The sequence below is a fragment of the Pagrus pagrus genome (genome assembly GCF_965226575.1).
Source record: "Pagrus pagrus genome assembly, chromosome: 13".
NCBI classification, from domain to species: domain Eukaryota; kingdom Metazoa; phylum Chordata; class Actinopteri; order Spariformes; family Sparidae; genus Pagrus; species Pagrus pagrus.
In genome coordinates, this window is record NC_140197.1 from 26,272,607 (window position 1) to 26,293,622 (window position 21,016).

The following is a 21,016-nucleotide window of genomic DNA, read 5'->3' on the forward strand; positions in this document are numbered from 1 at the left end:
AGGGTGAGAAGATAAAGACTGAATTTCATTTTTTGGGTGAACTTATCCTTTAAAACAACTGATGGCCAGACAGAGCAAACTTTTCTGTGCTTGTTCGTTTAAACGCACAGTATGTATTTTCTACTGCGAGGGTTCTCCAATCAAAAATATTAACTGTTTTACTTTGTTTTTATTTGGCGGACCCTGCCACCTCTCTAGCTTCAAACAGTGTCCTGGGGACCTTATTTTCCTCTGAAAACAGCTTGTTTATTCAGTTACGGAAAAACTAAATATTTCTGAGTTTGTATTATTACTTCGTTAATATTTTAAATATTATAATTCTGAGTTTGAATTTCTTCCCCCGACCTACATACTGCCCCTTTAAACAACCACCACTGATCTGACGTGGCTGGTAGAAATCAGGCTACAGACGAGGAACTATTTGACTCTCGTATCCTTGAATTTGTATCGACAGACAGACAAATGAAACTCACTATCACCTTGAATAAAATTAACAGTTTTTCTTGGTTAAACATTGTAGGAAATATTTGGGATGATATAAATACACAACAAAACAACAAAGGTCTAGTTGTTTTTTGAAATGTTGTTTAATGCTAAACTAATTTATAGTTTTTGGTCAATATTATTAAATGTGTTCAGTTGCCCTGACCTCCCTCAGCCCTCCCCTCTCCTGTTTGCCCCCCAACTGTTCAGCCTCCACCTCCCACCCAGCTCTCCGCTGCGCTGTGGTCAGATCACAGAGCTGGGGATTACAGCAGATTATCCCGGCCGCAGGATCACCAACCCAACTCCGGGCGGCCCGAACACAGAGAGTCGACCTCAGCCTCTGAAAGTGCAGAACACATGCCTTTCAGCAAGAAGCCGGAGGGATTGGCAGCAATCACACACCTGGCAAATACCACAGGAAGGGGATTTATTTTATGGGCTACACTAGACAGGATAATCAGCCTTTATTCCGCGCAGCAACAGGGCCTCAACATTGTGAGAGGACAGCCACCGTCAGCCCTCTTAATCTATTAATGCACTGTACAAAATAAATTCCACACGGATTGAGTGATTCACATTAGACGCACAAAGCTCTTAGCACAGTGTCCCCTTTCACCTGAGGAATTTGGACTCTGCTGCTCTTCCACTCTGTATCCTTCAAATACCCACCAGAGGCATCCGTCACTTTACATCACCATCAGCACATGTCTGAACTCCCCAAAACTCACAGGAGTCTCTCCTCAGGTGGAGAGCGACTCATTCTGTCACCGCTGCGTCTGCCTCACCGGTTGCTCGACTTTCAGCTCCGTTTCGATGCAACTTGGTGACATGCCTCGCTGCACAGCACACAAACTGCTGTGTATTACAAATTAAATGCAACAATATAGTGGAGTGTGACAGTACTGGAGGACATTCACACATTTTTGCTGGTGCTGGTTCCTTCCTTTATTCCAAACATTGACTAAGAGTTTAAAATCCTGACATAATGCGCAACATGTCATGATAATATATTTTCTATATATTTAGTTGAGTTGTGTACATAACGTGAACAAAACTTTAAAACATTACCTCATCCCTGAGTCACATATAGATAGATTTTAATTTTAAAATTTTAACCCGAGCAGCAGAAATGACAGTGTGTTTACATTCACATCGGGCAAATAGTGCAGAAAATTGTGCCTTTTTGATTATACACACTCCCCAAATGTTGAGGGACATCTTAATCGCAATTTGGATCCAAATCGCTTGCAGTCATAGTGTCATCCAGGCCTGTACTGCAGCCATCTTGCCTGTTTTGTGGCCTTTTTGCCTTCAATCTGGTCTCCAGGAAGTCAAACACATGCTCAGTTGGACTGAGGTCAAATGACTGACCTGGTCAGTCAAATTTATTTGACTATTTAAACATAAAAATTCATCATTTCTTTTCCTCTGTGTTTAAGATCATATTCCCGCTGCCTAAAGTTTGGTGATTTTGTATAAAGAGAAATCGCATATTTACCTTTAACATCCGTAAAGTCACTACCTCGACCTCACAGTCACTGTCTTGGAGTTCGGCCAACGAAATGAAAAGATCTCTCTGACTCCGGTGTATCTCTGCACAATATTTTGCTTTTGTCTGCTGCACATTTGCGCCTTGTGTAAGAAACAGGGGGCAACTAGGTCAGCACAGCTTGTTTTATTTTCTCTTTTGTTCTCTGTGTGTCTTTTATCCAACAGTCTCTTATCCAACAGCACACTTTGTTACTGTACTTAAGTAGATTTTTCAGGTGTCTGTACTTTCTCTGACAACTTTTTACTTTTCCTACATTTGAACACAAATATCTGTACTTCCTACTCCTTTTTTCAAAACAGGCATGTTACTTTAGTTTGAATGCATTTGAGGGGAATTATTGATTATTTTTATTTTATATCATTGCATATCGCCTTCCCAAAATCACATGATTCAACCTAAAGACGCAACAAGATGGAAACAGATGGAGAGGGAGACCCGAATGGAGAGAAAGTGTGTTGATGTCTTTTATCTGCAGAGACCCTGCAGCCCACTGGCTCAGTTTCTTGCTGCTTGAGAAACTTTGCCAACCCAAAATGTCTATTTGACGTCGTGCGAATGAGACTCAACAATCAATTATGTTTCTGGCGCGTTTACAAATGGCCCGGACAAATCCTACTGATTCTACCTTAAAGTTTAATAGTCTTTGAATTATATTAATGTGACATGTAGCGTTGAAGAAGAAATGGCCGGTTGAACTGCCCTTCAGAGAGAAAATTGACACTTTTTTACTTACGGTGCATTTGAGAGCCTGTACTTTCTTCTTTGGTTTGAGTAAAGAAGTTGAATCAGTACTTCTACTTTTAACAGTCTTTTCTATCTGTACTTCTACAGTACTTGAGTAAAGAATGAGTGTACTTTTGCCACCTCTGCACAGTGTCTTTATCAATCTCTCCCTGTTCTCACTCTGGTAAAGTGATTAATTTCAACTTAGATGTGGGCAAACCCAGAACCAACAGAAACCCATATTACTCCTGCTTCTCCTTCCCCTCTTCACTCTTGATCCGCGGAGCTTCCTTCCCTTTTATATGTAAATGCCACTGCGACCCCAGAGGCCGTTTAGTGTGAAAGGTAAGTATTTAAGAGTCGTGACTCCCAACACTCAGCTCTTTTTATTTATCCCATTCCCAAGTATCAGGGGGAGAATTGTTAGTTTAATGAGCTTTGTTCCTCTCAAAAAGCACCTCGTAGGTTTGTGATGCGGGAACGCCACTGTATTTCTCCTCCCCTCTGCTGTTGTGGAGCCTGAAGCTGGGCTAAACAGATGGATCAGCCGCCATAGAGAACCATCCTGTGAGATGACAGATGGAGAGACGTGTTCAATTGGTGCTCTGTTTAGTTTGCTGCCACTCGTATCCAGATCGACTGGGAGTTGAGAGACGAACTCCTCGACACGGCGAGTAACTGTTCCGCGGCGGCGCGAGCAAACACAATGATATTGATTTGCTTTTGATGTTTAATGATGTTTCTCAGAGTGGAGACGGAGCAGGCTGTGATGGGAAGAAAGAATTGGAGGGGTCAAAGAGATAAAAGTGGTATCCAGATGAATTCAGCTTAATGAACTAGATTTTAATTGCACTGACCAGCATTCCTAGAAAGTGGAAGAGTGCTCTCACAAAACCCAATTAGTGCACATTGTGGAGCGGAGATGATGAGAAAAGAAGAGAGAGGCTGGAAATGCGATCAAGCTGGACCAAGCAATGTAGCGAAAGCACTGGCGTCTCTACTATACCACCAAATCCATAAACCTCCCTCCCCATGATGTGTCCCCCCTCCCTCCCTCCCTCCCAAAGCCCAAGCCCACACAAGAAGTGGTATTTTTAGCACATCACCCTATCTCTGAGATGGAGCGCGTAACTCCCTCTCTGCAGGCTGGGGCTGCTGGGCCTCTTTTATTTTAATCCAGACTAGAGAGAGATGAAGAGAGAGAGAGAGAGAGAAGAGTGTGTGAGTCATCCAGAGCTACCTTTGTGTCACTGTGGCTGTGTTCCTCCTCACCATCTCACTATCTTTCCCTCCATCTGTCTTTTCACTCAGTCTACCACTGTTGGCTAATGTAATCTATCTATCTATCTATCTATCTATCTATATATATATCTATCCATCCATCTATCTATCCATCTATGCATCATCGTGCCTATCATGGTCTGAAAATCTTCATATCTTTTCTTAAATTTCAAGTTCTGTCATATTTAATCCGATCTTGGAGTGAAACGCAGAATAATAAGCATTCTTGGCATCCAATTCGTCATACATATTGCCCAGCACAAAGATGGTTGGCTGCATATTACCTTGGAATGATAGATAATTACTGATATAATGTGGTGCAGAAACAAACGCTGGGCAGGGTGCAGCTGAGTGAGAGAAGCGCACAAGGTTGATTTGAACACACATTGAAATGGTCCATTTAGCTTGACGCTCTGAATTGTCCTGTAATGCATTCATGACGTGGCCGAACAAAAGTGAGTGCACCAGTGAATTGCTTCCCTCTTGTTCGTTTTGCTGAACTGTCCTTCATATTCAAATTCAAATCCAGTGGCAGTGCCATACAGTAAGCAAGTCATTTTAAAAGCAGTGCAGTCGTAGGTGAGCTCCAGTTGATGAATACAGCGAGGACAACAAGCAGCAACATGAAGCAAAAACAATTTTACTTTAAGAAAAGCTCTCACCAATGTTCAGGAGCTTTGGCTAGTGATCATAGACTGTATTAAACATGGACGTGTTCTTCAAGATGTCACCCAGAGGTTTTATGAAGAGCCATTGTGAAGCTCGTGTGGTTTTGGCAGTGCCTGACTCCGCCTCACTCAAGGCAATGTCACAAATGGGCAAAGAGGTGGAGAGGTGAAGAGGTGGAGCGTGAGTGGAGTTGAGGAGGATGAAAGCCTGGTTGCTGGCAGTCTAGCTAGCAGATAGCTGTCAAACAAAGCACCCTTGGCCCTTTATTATCCATAAATTCAAGCCTTAAAGGAGACATATTTTTCCCTTTCTGTCAGTGTTTTATATGGGATATCACCAACAAAAGCCGATCACTCCCACAGAAAACACTGCTCCTGAAACGCCTCGTCAGTAGTCCCGCCTTTAATTTTGTGACTTTGTGACATCACACTACGTCACAGTGTCACACATTTGTATATGTTTTGTCCAGCGACTAGTTTGGCACGTAAGAATTAATTTAGCACAGCTGTGCCTGCTCAGGCGTGTGTGAACTGACCAATCAGAGGAGACAGGGTATGCAGGAGGAGGGCCTTAAAGAGACGGGAGCTAAAAAAGAGCATTTCAGACAGAGCTGCAGCACTGCACAGTATGAGTATGAGCATTAAAGCATGTAAACCTATTTCAGAAGTAACCCAAAATAAAATTATGAACCTTAAAATTAGCACAATATGTCTCCAGCCTCAACAAGTGATACGATAAAATGTCTCTGTCAACCCTGAAATATAAAATTGGACAATGAAAACCGTTTAATTCTGCCTCGACTGGCAAGAACTCGTTTATTTTACTGCCATCTCCAAATCTAAACCTAAACCAGTGTGTTTAATGTGTTGCATTGCAGTAAATAAACAATACAATATTCAGAGAACAGTATTAACACCAACATTTCCGGACAAACTTAAAACTTTATGTTACACAAACACACAATCCACTTATAACAACATTTTTCTTTAAATTTCTACCACATAGAAAGCGATAACTTGACGTCTGTACAGATTTCCTTTACTTCCCTGTCCTTCTCCTCCGAGTCTGCGTGCCACCTTCACCTCTCCTTTCATCCCTTCGTCCTCTCATCAATACCATCCCCTCCAGAAACAGTGTGTTTTTACCCAAAAAATACTGAAATAGAATAGAATCAAAACAAACTTGCACAACCAATTATTAACAATACACACACCAAAAACAGAAAAATTACCATAATAACCCCGGACTTTAACAATATAAACTGATGAAACACCAAAGTTTCCCTGGTATGCCTCTCCTTCACCTCTAACGTGCGTTTTACTGCATTCATTGAGTGTTTGTTTAAAATTCGGGTTTAAAAGGTTTTTTGAAAAAAGCCTGCCGAAAATGTTTTCCTGCTTTGAAAATCTGGCCAAATTGAATTTGTAATTGAATATCCCTGCTGCTGAAACAACCCCTTTCACATCACACATAGTCCTTTGATCCGTTGTTATTAAAGTGTCAATCATAGCTGCTTTAAATGAGCCTGATTCGGACGACACTGTGATGCACCGACGTATATAATTAAGGGTCATAAGCTAAAAAGATGAACACTATGATCCCTATTGCAAAATCAAAAGTTAGAGTATTTTATGTTTTGGTAAATTACATCCTTGAAGATAAAAAAAAAAAAACACACCATAAATTAAATACCAAAAAGGACAATTAGAGAACCTCAACTCCATTTATAATGCTGTTATAATAATAGGCATAATCCAGCAGACTCCTGTTAGTAAGAGAACAATAAGAAAATCAGAGTGATTATTCTAGATAGCACTTATATATCATTAGTGAGGAAACAGTACGATTATCAGTGAGGATTCATTTGTCCTTGAACTGCCTCGGGCCCACTGTCTTGCAGCGGGGCAGTGAATGTGACATGCTTGTCTGATGAGTCAATCTGTCTGTCATTTGTATGCTTGTGTCATTCACTGCCCGCTCATCTCCTCTTATGCTCAGATTTTTTAGGCATAAGCACTACAATTTTAGACTCAAAGAATGGTTCCCCGTTTCAAACGCCTTCTTTCTGTCTCCGCTTCTTTTCCCCCCACATCACATCAAGCCAGCAGCTGGAAGATTTCAGCGTCTGTCTGAATCTGGTCAGAGGCTGCTGTACGGACTAGGCTAAATAAAACCTAAAGATTGATCATTTTCGTTTTTAGTTACTGTGTTTCTCTCTGTTTAACAACCTAATCACCAGAGTAAATGTTGGAGATGTGCATTTCTGCAAACAACTGCTATGTTTAAACTTTACATTTCCTTATGCTCAATTTTCAATCTAATGTTGTGGCAATGTTGTCCTTGGGTAGGCACAAAACCCACTTGGTTAGGGTTAGAAAAGATCATGCTTTGGCTTTTTTGGTTCTGTAACCACAGCTGATGTCTTTGAAGATGTCCCTTCAAAAGTATCGTTTCTGCTGCCACATGGCTAGAAACTGGCTCGATGTCTTGTTAAAAATATCTCGTGGTTTCGCACTTAAAAATGTTGAAACACCATTTCAAACCGAGGTCTCTCTCTTGGCAGCCGTCACAAAACCCAACACATTCTCACTCCAAACTCATAAAGTTTACACGGCAGCTTAATGCTCTGCCTGCTGTACCCATCGAGCATCAGATTTGCATGTGAAGGGCTCCACAGTCAAGTTAGCAATAATACATAATATGCAACATTTGGTTAGACTGACAAACGTGAAACGGTCGCAGTTTTGTTTAGGAAAAGATCATACTTTGGGTTCAGGTAATTACGTTCAGTGATACAAACATAAGTTAAGCAACGTAACTTGAAAACAAATCACTCTTGACTCACAAACAACATGTGAGTGTCCCGACCACCCCTAACTCATACTTTTCTTGCTCATTATACTCCTGCACTAGAGGGGCTTTTCAAGAAGTTATGCTAGAGGCGTTACTAGACACATTGTTTTTTCCAGAGCTGATAACAGAAGTTGCTAAGGAGTGAGAGATCTAGCTTTTTTCTGATCTCTGTTGAGAGTTGCACATGCACAGCCACCGCCGCAAAACCACCATCCTCTCCTCCTTCTGACATGAAGATCAGCTCATATACAAGTAATGAGTGTGATATGACACATATTGTGGTAAAATCGATCTGATACGTATGAAACCTGCAAATCTGATGAATGTTTTCAGGAAGACGTAATGCCAACATTTTATTGTCGTGACTACGCTGGTCATGGATGCAAAGAAGCTCTGTTCCTGCTCTCTTTTTTCTTCTCCTGCTCTCTGTCATTGGCCACTAATGAATATTTTCTTATGATGAGTCTTAGACTACAGATGTTGATAATGTTATCTTCCCTACTAATGGGAACAGAGGCAGGGGGTGAATACAAGATATATTTATCAGCAGAGGATTGAGTGAACCTTAGGAGGCAAGTGATCCCTTACTGATGGCAAAATGATGGAGGAAGAAGCTGTGATTGGGTAATGATGCCTGAGCGGTGTGGTATAAGAGGCAGCAGCATCTAGCAGACCGCTCGGATACGTCAGTCTGAGAATATGGGCTGCGAGAATCTGCAGTATGTCCAAACAGAATGGATGTCTCCCACTCTGCATGTCCCCAGACACTATCCGTCTCACAATAGCATCCACACAAGCACATGCTCACACTCAGACATTCAGCCTCAATAGCTGTGCCAGTGCCGCTCTCCGCCTGACTTTTATAGAAACGCGTTCAACAATAGCATTGCACATGTCTTGTGCCGATTGTCGTCGAGCCTCACATCCGCGATTCTGAAACCGCTGGAGAAGTCAGGAAGCAAAGTGTGGCATTCATGATGATTTCAAGCCAGCGTTTGGACCTTCGTGACAGCACAATATTATGGTGACGTTGCCATCATCATGAACACATCTTCAGGAGATGTGCCATGCCCTGCAGGGTGCAAAATGAGGACGTTACACACATATACACACAAGTCTTTCACTTTAAATTCACATAATGTTCCTACATGGACTCGATGCAGCACGCAGAAGCAGCCCCACTCAATATCTTCCTTATACATATTGAAACACAGGATAGAAACTGAAATAAAGCTCAATAAAACACTGGGAGCTGAGGCTGGTTTGGTTTAATCTCATTACACTGAGAGCCCGAGGCTTCTCTCCCCCTATTTATAGCGCCCTGAAAGGGAGGAGGGCTGGCCTTCATGTACACAGCATCACTGGCTTGTGCAACTGCGGCCTCGAGTGGCAAGGGACACGACCAATCACAGACAGGTCTTGCATCAAATTTGATGTGACAAAATACACAATTGCCAGTGATCTGTGAAAGCAACCGCCCTCATTCGCTATTCTCCAGACACATGCGCGCTTTCCTCGTTTGCCACATTTACCTTCTGTTCCTCTCCGCTCTCCTTATCTTCACACCTTCTCCCTGGCGTCGGCTTCCCTCATCCCACCTGTTTGATGGAAAGGAACGGGCTCAGGGTTTGTCTTTATTAAATCAGGCAGTTGAGCAACCTGCTTCTTCCTCTTCTGCCGCGATCAAACCAAGAGGTTTCACTGGAATTTTCTAGTACTCAAACTGAGGATGAGGATGGGAATTCTTGGAGGGATTCAGCTGATTTTAGCCAGGGACACTCTGAAACTTCAGCTTGGCGCTGACAGTAATATGAACTACACCAGCAACCCTTCAAGTTCTTAAAAATGCCAACAGCAAAACGAAGAAAAGAAGAAAGAGATGACTCTATTCGGGTCGGCTTTCAGAAAACTTCTCACAACAAACCCCCCCAATCCACACAAGTAATCACCCAATAAGCCCCTTGATACGCACACAACAAAAATGAGAGAGCGAGTCAGTAAGAAAAAGAGAGAGAGAACTCGGACTAGAGCCTCACTGGTGTTAATTACTTTGCCTTTGTTGGGGGTAAAATGCACCTCTCAGTCTGTGTCAGCATCATTACAAATCCCGTCCAGACAGATTGAATCATGGAGGATGTTACTTTAAACCCCCTGCTGTGAACCTGGCCGATGGAAAAAAAAAAAAAAATGTAATCTTCAAAAGCATCCGCATCTCAAAACTGAAAAGTAGAGCATCAAATGAAAATACCATCCTGAACCCTGGAGCCGTGCTTTTTTCTTCCCTCTCCGCCCTCCAACAGCCCGAATGTTGCGTGTTAATGTGTGAACATGAACATGACCTACAAGAAATGGGCTCACTGCTCTGACAAGACAGGTTATGTTCACGCATTGATCTAGCAGAGGTCAGGAGCTGGAAGAGCGGCTCTTTTTCCACCAGAGGAAACTGCATCAGGCTGTATATCACACCTTCAGCTGGCTATAAATCAAAAGCTGCTTCATGCATTATGTAAAGTTCTCAAGTGTTCCCACAAACCTTGTTGCCGCTGCACAGATTGCCGGTGTTATTTTTTTCTATATATTCCTCACACCAACCTATTGCATCTGTTTTATTTTCATGTGTCCCTGAATCATTCTGTTTCGGTGGCAATAAAAAATGATTTTGCCCTATCTTAGACAGGAAGCAACATGCATAATGCATTCCTAAACAGAAGCACCATCTGGCATTAACATATCAACAGCACAACATACCGTAAAAATACACTGTGCACACATGCACTGCACCTGTAATCGTAATTTTATAATAGAAATAAATACAGTGAAGTCCTCGCCTTGTCATATTTTTAAAAAAATTAAAGATTTCTTGTTATGGGATGAACAGTTCAGCAGCTTGAAAAGAAGAATACTTTTGCAGCCCAGTCACCAGAATAAATGGTCGGCATTTTATGTTTCTGCAAAACACACGAGCTGACTTTCATGTCAGGAGGAGGGGATGGTGGCGGAGTGAGAGACCACTCTGTTATCTCAACATACAATTGATAATTGGACTTAAAGAAACATAAAGTTTAAGCATATCAGTGATATGCAAAAACATACAGTGTCTACATTCATTCTGTCGACTGCAGTGCCTTTTCTTGATTCCTGCACACTTACAAGCAAGTACAAGTACTTTTTGAGTTAATTGTTACTCTTAAATTAAGATTTTACCTAAAAAATATAAAATTATCTCATAAAATATAACTTGTTGTAGATTAAACTACCAAACACTGTATAGAAATAGTAAAAATCAGCTCCTTGCTTGTTGAAGGTACAGCTTCTACAGTAAAATGCCACACTTAAAGGGTAATTCCACCAATTTTACTCATTAAAGTGTGTTTACTTGTGGAGTACGTCTGCGTATCTGGAAAAAGCAGTGTAAAGTCTTTTGTGACTCCAGAGGAAGCTGCATGTTATCTGATGTAATCCTCCGGTGATGTCACTTAGTGGCTAAGTTGCATTCTGGGTAGCCGCCAGGTTTTATTGCTATGCAACTGTTAAAGTCATTATGGACAGCTTAAAAACAAATGATCAAAATCAATACAGAATAACATTTCGTTTCATAACCTGGTGCCTACATTACCCACAATCCAATTTAGCCAGTGAGAGAACATTGTGTAAAATTGGTGGAGTTACCCTTTAATGCCATGAAATAAAAAAACTGACAGAAGCCATTTTTCTGTTTTAATAATTTACCATATTTACATTTTGATTGCCAGACTTTCACTTGTAATGCAGTATTTTTACCTTGAGGTAATGTTACTTCAACTCAAGTAAAGGATCAGAATACTTCCTGCAGCACTGCTTACGAGATACCAGGTTTTCATCCAACGGCAGCGCAAGTGACACTGAATATTTGCAGGCTCATTTGGTTCCTTGCTTTCCTTATTAGCACCCTATGAAATATTTAGTGGCGCATTTAGCTAGACCCTTGTGCTGTTATTGTTTTGATAGCAGCTGTATATGATTTGATGCCGTTTGCAGCATTTTTCTAATCGAGCTCACACAGCAACAGTGGAGCTGAGTCAGACCAAGAATGGGCAAAACAAACCCATTTCCTGCTATATTTCTTTCTCAGGCGTACTGTAAGTCTGTCAACACTGTCTTATCATAGAAATGATATATGGGCAGGATTCATGAGTATGAGTTATATTATGAACAGAGTCTGAGCAAAGCTTTGATTGAATCTGCCGGGACTGGACCGCAGTGTACAGTACAGTACAGTACAGTACAGTAAGGAAGTCTGTGACATGTTAAGCCACTATTATTGCCATCTGTCCCTCCTCTCTGAACAGGACTGACACTTTCTCATAGTCATCCAGTGAAGCTGACACTCTGCCAGTAATTTTGGCCAAGAACGGTGTCCTGGGGCAGGAGGTCTGGAAATGATACCTCAGACGTTAGCAGGCAGTTGAACGAGCATGCTGTCTTCATCTCTGTCTGTCCGTGGCAAGCATCGGTCTCCAGGTGCACCCCTTCATCCTGTTCAGCTCCGATTTGTTGTGAGTTGAACTCTCCGTTTTCCCCTGGCGTACTTCACCTTAGTCTGCCACGGCGCTGTGCTTGACAGGTGTATGCTATTTGTTCTTTCTATCCCGCTCTGTCCGTGTGTGTGTGTGTGTGTTGCGCTGGCACACAGCTGACAGAGGGTTTGTCCGTCTCCGTCACTCAGACAGATCTGCGCTAAGACAGCGGCCTACAGCACAATTCAGCAGGGTTGTCCTCTCAGTGGACTCGCATCAGAGGCCGCCAGCTGTTTCTGAATTGTGGGGGCCGTCTCAGCCACTGGGACGCAACATGGACACAATATCCATCTATGTTGCGAGGAAATCTCCCGAAGGACGTATTTTCTCCCGAGCGGAGGTGTTTGCTGCGAGGTGAAAGACTAACACTTATTTTGAAATTGAATATGCCACACATTTTGACATTTAAATTCTCCTGAGTCTCAGCAATGAAGACCTTTTTCTGGGTTTGAAGTGGGTGATTTGATTACACCAAAAAGGCTTTTCCTTTCAGTTCCTCTTGGCGCCTATGGGCTTGAAGAATAAATTACTATTACTACTGCTGAAAAGATTTATCTTTTTTGTCAAGAAGAAAAATAAATCCGACAAAAAGTTTGCTCTGAACTCGCACAGGAAGATTTTTTAAGTGTGTATTTTCGTCTCATGGCAGCTACTAACTGTTTTTCCCTCAAATAGACTACTCTTTGATGCACAGGTCTGTTTGAACTCCCTCTTTAATGGCAGCTTATTGCCAGCCATATGATGAAGGTGTATTTGCCTGCTATGCCCTTGAAGTCTGTGATTTGTGAAGAAACGGCTGGAGCATGAAGAATGAAAAATTACATCAGTATGAAATACCTTTAAGGAGAAGAATATAGGAAGAGATGAGGCAGTGGTGGGCAGTCTGCTCCACCACTGGGGATATGAAGGTTTGAGATTCAGATATGGCTTCGAGGGGGGAGAGACTCTGCAAGCAGCTGATGATCTCAGTGGACAAGAGAGGGAGAGTGGGATGAAATGATGGATTTATGATAGAGAGACGGTGCGCTTAATGCCGCTGTAAGCAAGAACAAGACTATCAGAGAGAATCTGAGAAACTACAGCGAGATGGGCCACACAATGGAGAGACAAAGCGGAGAACAGAAATAGAGATGGAATCAATACTCCCCATTTACACCGGGGTGAACTGAAGCACTGAGAGGACAGAGGATCACAAAGGGAAAAATGCCGCAATCAAAGACTGTAATTTTTATGGACAAAAGACTGATTCAAAGAATATTATCAGATCAGAAGAGATAACAAATTGCCAGCATGAGGATTATCACAATCACACTGGACATCTTGAGTGAGGCAGAGGAAACTGTTGCGTAATAAACTGTGGCTCGAAGTGCCATTAAGGGGATTTAAGGGACGTGAAATGAAAAGGAAATAAGGACTGGGTGTTGTTACAGTAATGTAAGCCGACTAGTTGCACCAAACTGGAAGATATGTGTGGCTAACAGGTGGACTTGTTGTGCAAGTTGGATCCTCTATGCCGTGGCTCACTTTGTTTCCTCTCTCTGGGATCCTTGCCCATCCACACTTGTCAGAAACAAAAAAACACAAATGACTAGTGTATCACCACTTTAAGAGGATTCAGTGTGAAATTAATTAAAAATGCAAAGATGCCAAGGTTTGCAGTCACTTCACGAAGCAGACTCTGCTACACCAGTGGCCAGAGTATCTGAGAGGAACCTATCGAGTCCCCCAGTGAAACAAAGTGATGAGCAGAGAACAAACACAAAACGGGGCCTTGGATGGGAGCCGTGCACATTCCCTTCAAGCAGACAACCTGTTTGGTGTCACTGCTAAAAGATCTCGGAGGGATTTTACCTGAGGTCTCCCGGATCTGCCTGAGCCAGTGAGCGCCGTTCCAGTACACGAACTGCCTCCAGACACTAATTAGCGCCGAGACTTGTGAGAAAGCACAATGTATTCACAGAGGAGTGCAATCTGTAGCTTAAACAGATGGTTCCACTACACAAATGAGATAAGAGGTCTATTACTTAACGCTATTAAAACACATTTGTTGGAATAATTCCTCAATGCTCTCTACATGAGACTTTTTTGTTTTCTAGAGTGTAGAAAATTTATGATCAACAACAAAATACAGCTGTTGTTGTAATTAACTGGAGCTGTACCTCATTATGAGCTAAATTATTATGGCAGCCGGCCAGTCAGGCAGGCAAAAGAGCAGCTCCAGCTTACAAATCAGCTCCGGGAAAAAAGGTGTAAAGAATGCATGAAGTGGCAGGTGAAGGGGGGGAGTGGGGTCTTTGGGTTGAAATCGTTCCAGCGGACTGAGCAGGAAACCGTCTCTGTGCTGCGGTTAAACTACCGTCAGGCTGCAGCACTTCAGCAGAGGTGCATTAATATTCACTTTTTCACCTTCTAAACATACAAGTCATGATGCATATCCAGTGGGATCTGCTACATGCTGACAGATTATACAGTCAAGCCCATCAAGTGCCTGTAGGCTTTGCCTTTTTTGGGTAAATGAAATCTATTCTACAAATGCACAAAACAAGTAACCATAGCAACAGAATTGCGGGAAGAGCTGATACTCGTTCAGTGTCAGTCATTCATTTTCGTGTCTGAACTTCCCAGAGCGTATTGGGCATGGGACCTGATGACTGATACGCACATATTAGCATCCTCTGACAAAAGACACCGGGGGTGGGAAGAGGAGGCAGACTGACACTCTTTGGGGGGAAGCTGATTGCCACTAAGACTGCCATTTTGTGGGATACAACATAGAGACAGAAATAGACTAGTGACAACAGTCACAGACAATGATCCCTCGAACAATTATGCACCCAGAATCCCTCTTGTTTGATACCCATCCCTAGACTGGCGACTGCCGGGAGTGCTTCATTTTCAAAAGCAGGGGTATAACTTTACAGAAACGCGGTACAATCTGTTTTTGTCTGAACCTTGTCGCAAACAATCTCACCGGCAGCTCTTGAGCTTATTGATCTTTCGAACCGCAAGATGAGGTCTTGACCGACTCTACGGTGATTGAACGGTGTGCTTCCTCGAGACACTAAGGTCATCCACTGGGTCGATCCGTGCCCAACCAATCAAAGACCAATTACTTTTTCAACTCTCCAAAACAGTCACTTCATGTTCCTCGTCCAATACCATTTCTACAACAAGGATAGTGCGTTAATGTGGGTTTCTTAAAACACACAAAAAACGAGGCAATTGACTCTTTCTTATTGCCAGTAGACGAGTTTGCCTTTATGTTTTTTTCTTCTGTGTCACGTTCGACGTCACGAAAGCTAGAAAACGGAGAACAACAGAAAGCAGAATGGATGCAAATGATACAATGGTTACTCTTGTTATATCTTACTTCAGGCATTCTTTCAAACTCAACGCCGACTGAATGATGTTTGAGTGCTGCTTGAAAAGTATTTACAGGTGCATCCACCTGGGTGTTGTGTTTCCATCACTAGAGCTGGAGCCGTGACTACTGCAGAGTTATTTGACCCCTGAATAAATGCTGATTGTACCCTTTTCCACCGGAGACAGAAGCCAGATGTTCCTGGGTGTTATTGGGTTTTGTGTCCGGTGTGAAAGGGGTTCAGGACATGTACAATATTTTTCATAATGGCAAAAACATGGTTGTTCTAAGCTAAAACTGTATTATCAATATTAGCCAGACAGGTACCTTTGGGAGTTTTCCTGGTGGGCTGCTCTTTCTTTCTCCAATCATGGCATTAAAGCCTTCATATAGATATTCAATAGGTGATTTTAGCTGATGGGACATGGCTCGTGCAACCATAATAGCAGGTCCCAGTTGCCATCGCAACTGAAACTATCAAGTATTAGTTACCGAAACATGGATAGAAAGAGGAGAAACCCACGGCTGGTGATGCAGAGAAGGTGCGCCAACAAAGAAAAAAGCTTTACTGTCTGACATCGCAAAGTGTGCTAAGATAACGGATTTATTTAAGCTGTCTGCAGGTGAGGATGAGGACAGCCGTGAAGAGCAGGAACACGTGTCACGAAGGAGCAGCTGATTTGTCATGCTTACATGCTATGTGCTGTGAACTAGCTAAATGAAGAAGTGTCGATTCGTTGTACGTGCTGATATGGAAATTCGTGAACTAAATGAATCAAAATGTGTTTGTCAACCTCAGGGTTTCAATGCGGTCGTCCTGCTGCAGGTTTGACCTTTACCGAGGTTTAACTAGTCAGACTCACAAACACAAACACTAAAGTGTTTTTAGAAAAATAGTCATTAACTTAGACTTTGAATGGGTGAAATGAACTTAAACTAAAATGTAATACTTTTCTTCTGAACTACTCATCAACTCTTTTTCACATTATAACATATAAGGTATATAATATTTGATGGCCAGCCCAGCAATAAAACTGATCTGTATACCACTCACTCTACAGGTGAATTTGGCTCTGAACAAGAAAGGGAAATGAAGGAGGGGGAGGGAGCAGGAACCGGCACAGATCCAATTAAAGGTGCGCTGTCGAATGTTATTATGACTGTGAGGTAAATTAGTTTTAAGCAGGATTTAAGTCAAATTAGGTGTCAGTTGATCATTATGTTAATTCACCTGCTTCACACACAAACATGGGAAGGAAAATCTTGGAAAATGAGTTTCTTCATTTTACATGACAAACCTGACAAACATAATACAAATTACCAGATTAAGTTTTTTATTATTATTAATGATTCATCGATCGCCAAACATGACGTGTCACTTTGAATTTGATGTATCAAATTAAGGCCGCTTGAGAGCAAATTCCCGGCTGCTTTTCGCTGCCAGTCCGCCCCTGAAGCCAGATCAAGGGGGCAACTCCTAGTTCTCGCCTGTCTGTTTCCATCTCAGCCTTTATTGAAATGATATTCCCAGACATTGAGGGCATGTAAATAAAAGCATTCAGAGCAGTAGATGTGCACGGAGCGGCCGTCCATAGGCCGAACTCTACGCACGTTAGCCTTGAGCTAAAGACACAGAGCGGCTGGATCCACGTAGACGCTCATAAATCCAGCGTGGAGACGAGGCATCCTTTATTCGGACATAAGTAAGAGGCCAGAATATACAGTTGCTCTAATATGTGAGAAGAATGAAAATAATATCAACACGACGGAAATCCCTCTGGCCTCCCACTGATATGAAAACAGATAAAACAAGGCCTATTGCAATCCAAGCAGGCTACAGGTCAGACACTAACCTGTGCACAGCCCACTCACAAATACCTCCACACACACACACACACACACACACATCGTGCACGCCACATTTCACCACTACTCATGACACACAACATTTATCTACCAGCCTCCATTCCTCCGTGCACCCTCCTTCCTGACCAGTGTGTAGTACAAACACCCACAGACAGTACACATCACCTCATGGATTTGCTGAGGCACACACACACACACACACTCACACACACACAGTTGGAGCCAGCTTGGTGTGCTCTCAGAACTGAGCTTGGCGGAATCAAATTATCTCCCTCTCTTTCTCTCTCTCTCTGCCCTCTCATGGTTTACCGCCCACAGAAGGAGAAGGGCAGGCAGAGCCAGTCCCAGTGCTCCAAAGATTGGACTGCCTGGGAGCGTGTCCCGAGGACTAAAATACAAATCAGCCCTTCCTCCAGTCAACTGGAGTTGGCCCTTCTCCCAGGGGCCTGCCGCGGAGGCCGTCTGTGGCATTAAAAAAAACGGAAGAAAGAAAACAAATAATAACAGGAGTAGAAAATGAAAATACAGGAACCCCAGCAGTCCCCTGGAGACCCACACACGCTCAGGGATGTGTTATTAGTCTGATAATCACCCTGTTTAGTGTGGAAGGAGCACATTTGGGCTTCACCAGTGACTGGGAGGAAGTGAGGGGGATAATAAGAGAGTCAGAAACAGTCCAGCATGTAAACTCTTCCACTTGCAGGAACATTGCAGGTCACACAGAGGACAGAGTGGAAGAGGGAGCAACCTGGGAAACCTGCATTTATAACCGTGACTCCCTCTCTCTGGCAGGCTCTCCCAGAGACGGGGATACCCCCTTTTACAAACGTGAAAAACAACTCAAGTGAGCCCCACTGAGTCTGTATAATATGATGGGAAAGCTGCTGTTTGACACCAAAAACAACCAGGTGCTGCATTCAGTGTCTTCTAATGAGGACAAATGGAGCGATTGTTGTGTAAGAACAAAGTAATCGTATCAAAATCGTATCGTTCCATGACTCACTTAACGCAATGCTTTTAATTTAATCTGCTTGATTAACATGCATCGTGTAATTTGATTTAACCGCTGGAAGAGTTGTTAGCTGGTGGAGTTTTATGTGTCATTGAAATTCTGCTGCGTTTGTTTCCAGCCTCGCTCAGTGTCCTCTTCCTAATGCAGCGACTTTTAAACTGTCACATCTGATCAGAGGGCAGCTGCCGTGCCAATGGTGTGCTGATGGAAACCATGTGTGGGGCTCTCCGGTGACACAAGTTCATAACTTTCTCACATCTAATTTAAAGGCCTAGCAAGGAGAGAGTGTTTTCTAACCTCGTCCACCACACCTACAGTACAGGGGGTCAGAGGTCAGGATCCTTTGAGTTAGAGACTCACTAAGGGGCACTTGAGTAGGGTGCATCCTAGTAAACAGGGAGTTTTAACTTTTGGTCCTCCGCCCACTGGGCCTCCAACCTAACCTCTGCAAACAAGCTGATAAAAGTCTGGCCTGGAGTGCGCATGATGGCGATATCTCAGTGCTGCACGCTCGAACGCACCCACTAGACCTTTGGTGCCATTAAAACGACGGTGCCTCACTGGAACATGTGGACGCTCTTAAAAATGTTACTGGTATTTACAGATGCTGCTCCTGCGTTTCGAGTGGGCGGGCTGGTTTGCGCTTCATACCCATCTGACACAGTCTATCCAAAGACGCATAACGCATCAGCACCGAAAAACCCACGCGTCCCGCCTCCCGATAGAAAACACTTCATATCAGTTAACCCTTAAGGCACACTGCGTTATTACGCACTCATTAAAATGCCCCCCCCCCCCTCTTCCTCCCCACGTTTACGCATATGCCTTGTGGGCTGTCATGGGCTATTATTGGGATGTTTGGAATGCACTCCCTTCTCTCGCCTACCGTTTATTCCCGACACAATTTCCGATGGATGTGTTTGTGGTCCCGTGGAAGGAGGATGGCCAAGACATCCGAGACTTTTTCAGTCCTGGTCGGTCGCTCGTATCCACGGCGTCGGAGCGCTCCATGTGCCGGTGGTGATGCCGGTCGGTGTCGGAGTAGCCCCGGTGTTTGATTTTGATCGGGGTCCGGGGTTGCCTCCAAAGATGCTGCGGCGGCTTCAGAGTCGCCTGTCCTTCCCGGGGAACCGGGAGCGACAGGGACAGGCTCTTCTTCGAGCATGGTGGTGGTTCCATCATAGTGCAAAAATAAAATTAAAGATCCCCTTTGAACTTATTAATTAAATAATATGGCTGTTTTCGTTTATTCCAAGCACAAAACAAAACGTCTCATGTCCCTCTCTGCCACTTGATCTCTGAGCGAACAAATCAAAGTGACCAAGTCCAGCACAGCCCCGATCTGAATCTCTTTTTCTGAATAACATCAAAAACTGTCACAGTGGTAATCTGACAAGTCGTCCAAAAATCATTAATCTCATTGTTTTCAGTGGTGATCAGTTTGAGTTTAGCCCAGAATCTCCGCACTGCCGCGATCCTCACCAGTCCTGGCTTTTGGTGATGAGACACCGGTCCTGCTGCTTCCCCTGAAGTTTGACGCCTCGTCGCCCATGGCGCACAACCGGATGACTGTATTTATTTTAGAGAATTTATTGCTTTTTATCAGCCACTTATTGCAGAGGCACACAGATCGCCGGCGCTGGCTTCAGTGTCTGTGCAGTATGTGTGTGTTAGTGAGAGAGAGTGAGTGTGTGTGTGGTGTGTGCTATTATTGCTGCCTGTATGTCTTTCAGCTGAGCTGAAATTTCCAAGCAATTTCCATAAAAGTACTCAATCTATCGCGGTTCATGTAGAGCTACGGCGTCTCCGTGCGCACACACAACGCAGAAGTCTCCAGTAATCCCTCCATGGAGATGTTGGATCCAATAATTTTCAGTTAGATTTTAAATTGGACTCAATAAGCATCCCTTCTCAGTAAATGAGGATGGTGTGAAGAATGACTGGACATGTCCAAAAAAAAAAAAAAAAAAAACAACACATGCGATCCTCTTTGTTCTTTGCTGTCCAGAGTCTCTTCTTCAGGTTTGGTTTTGTCAGAAGCATCATAAAAGGACACAAATGGATAATTGCGGAGGTTCATTCATCCTGTGCAGTGTGGGCCATTATCTTCTTCCCATCCTCATATTTGCTGGAGTTCGACGACAAACATTGGCTCCACCACAACGCTCCCTCTCTCTGTCTCTCCCTCTCTCTCCCTCTCTCTCTGTCTCTCTCTCTCTCTCTCTCTCTCTCTCCCTGTGTCTCTCTTCCTCTCTCTCTCTCTCTCTCCCAGCATGTCCACTCTATCTATATGGTGGTTGGGTGGTTGTTCTCCTCAGTGATTTGTCAGCACTGGAGGGTTTGGAACCTTTTATGCGCTCATCCATTATGTCTTGCCCCCGTGCGTGCCTGCGTGCGTTCACTGCGCATTTCCTTGACAGAAAACAAACACAACCAATTGCTCAAATGATGTCAGCTCGGGAAAGAGGCTTATAAGATCAGACATGGCATGTAGAAATGCCACTGTTTATCATTTTACCTATTTGTAGCTGAACATTGTCACTTTGACTCACGGGATCCCAGCTTGAGGAGCGCACGTCGGCCCCCTGCAGTGAGACCTTCAGTCCTCCCCACAGTCCTGCACCCAGTATTCTTAGACGAGGAACAAAAGTAAAAAC

The 21,016-nt window shown here is 43.4% G+C and overlaps 1 protein-coding gene across 1 annotated transcript in view; it reads right to left on the reverse strand.

The window, feature by feature from the left end:
• The window catches only part of pde4a (phosphodiesterase 4A, cAMP-specific), a 48,494-nt gene extending 27,971 nt beyond the window's left edge, over window positions 1-20,523 (reverse strand). The window contains exon 1 of the mRNA XM_084370482.1: window positions 19,246-20,523. Coding sequence (XP_084226608.1) covers window positions 19,246-19,541 — 296 coding nt within the window. The 5' untranslated portion in view covers window positions 19,542-20,523. The remainder of the gene's footprint in view (window positions 1-19,245) is intronic.
• Window positions 20,524-21,016: the final 493 nt, after the last annotated feature.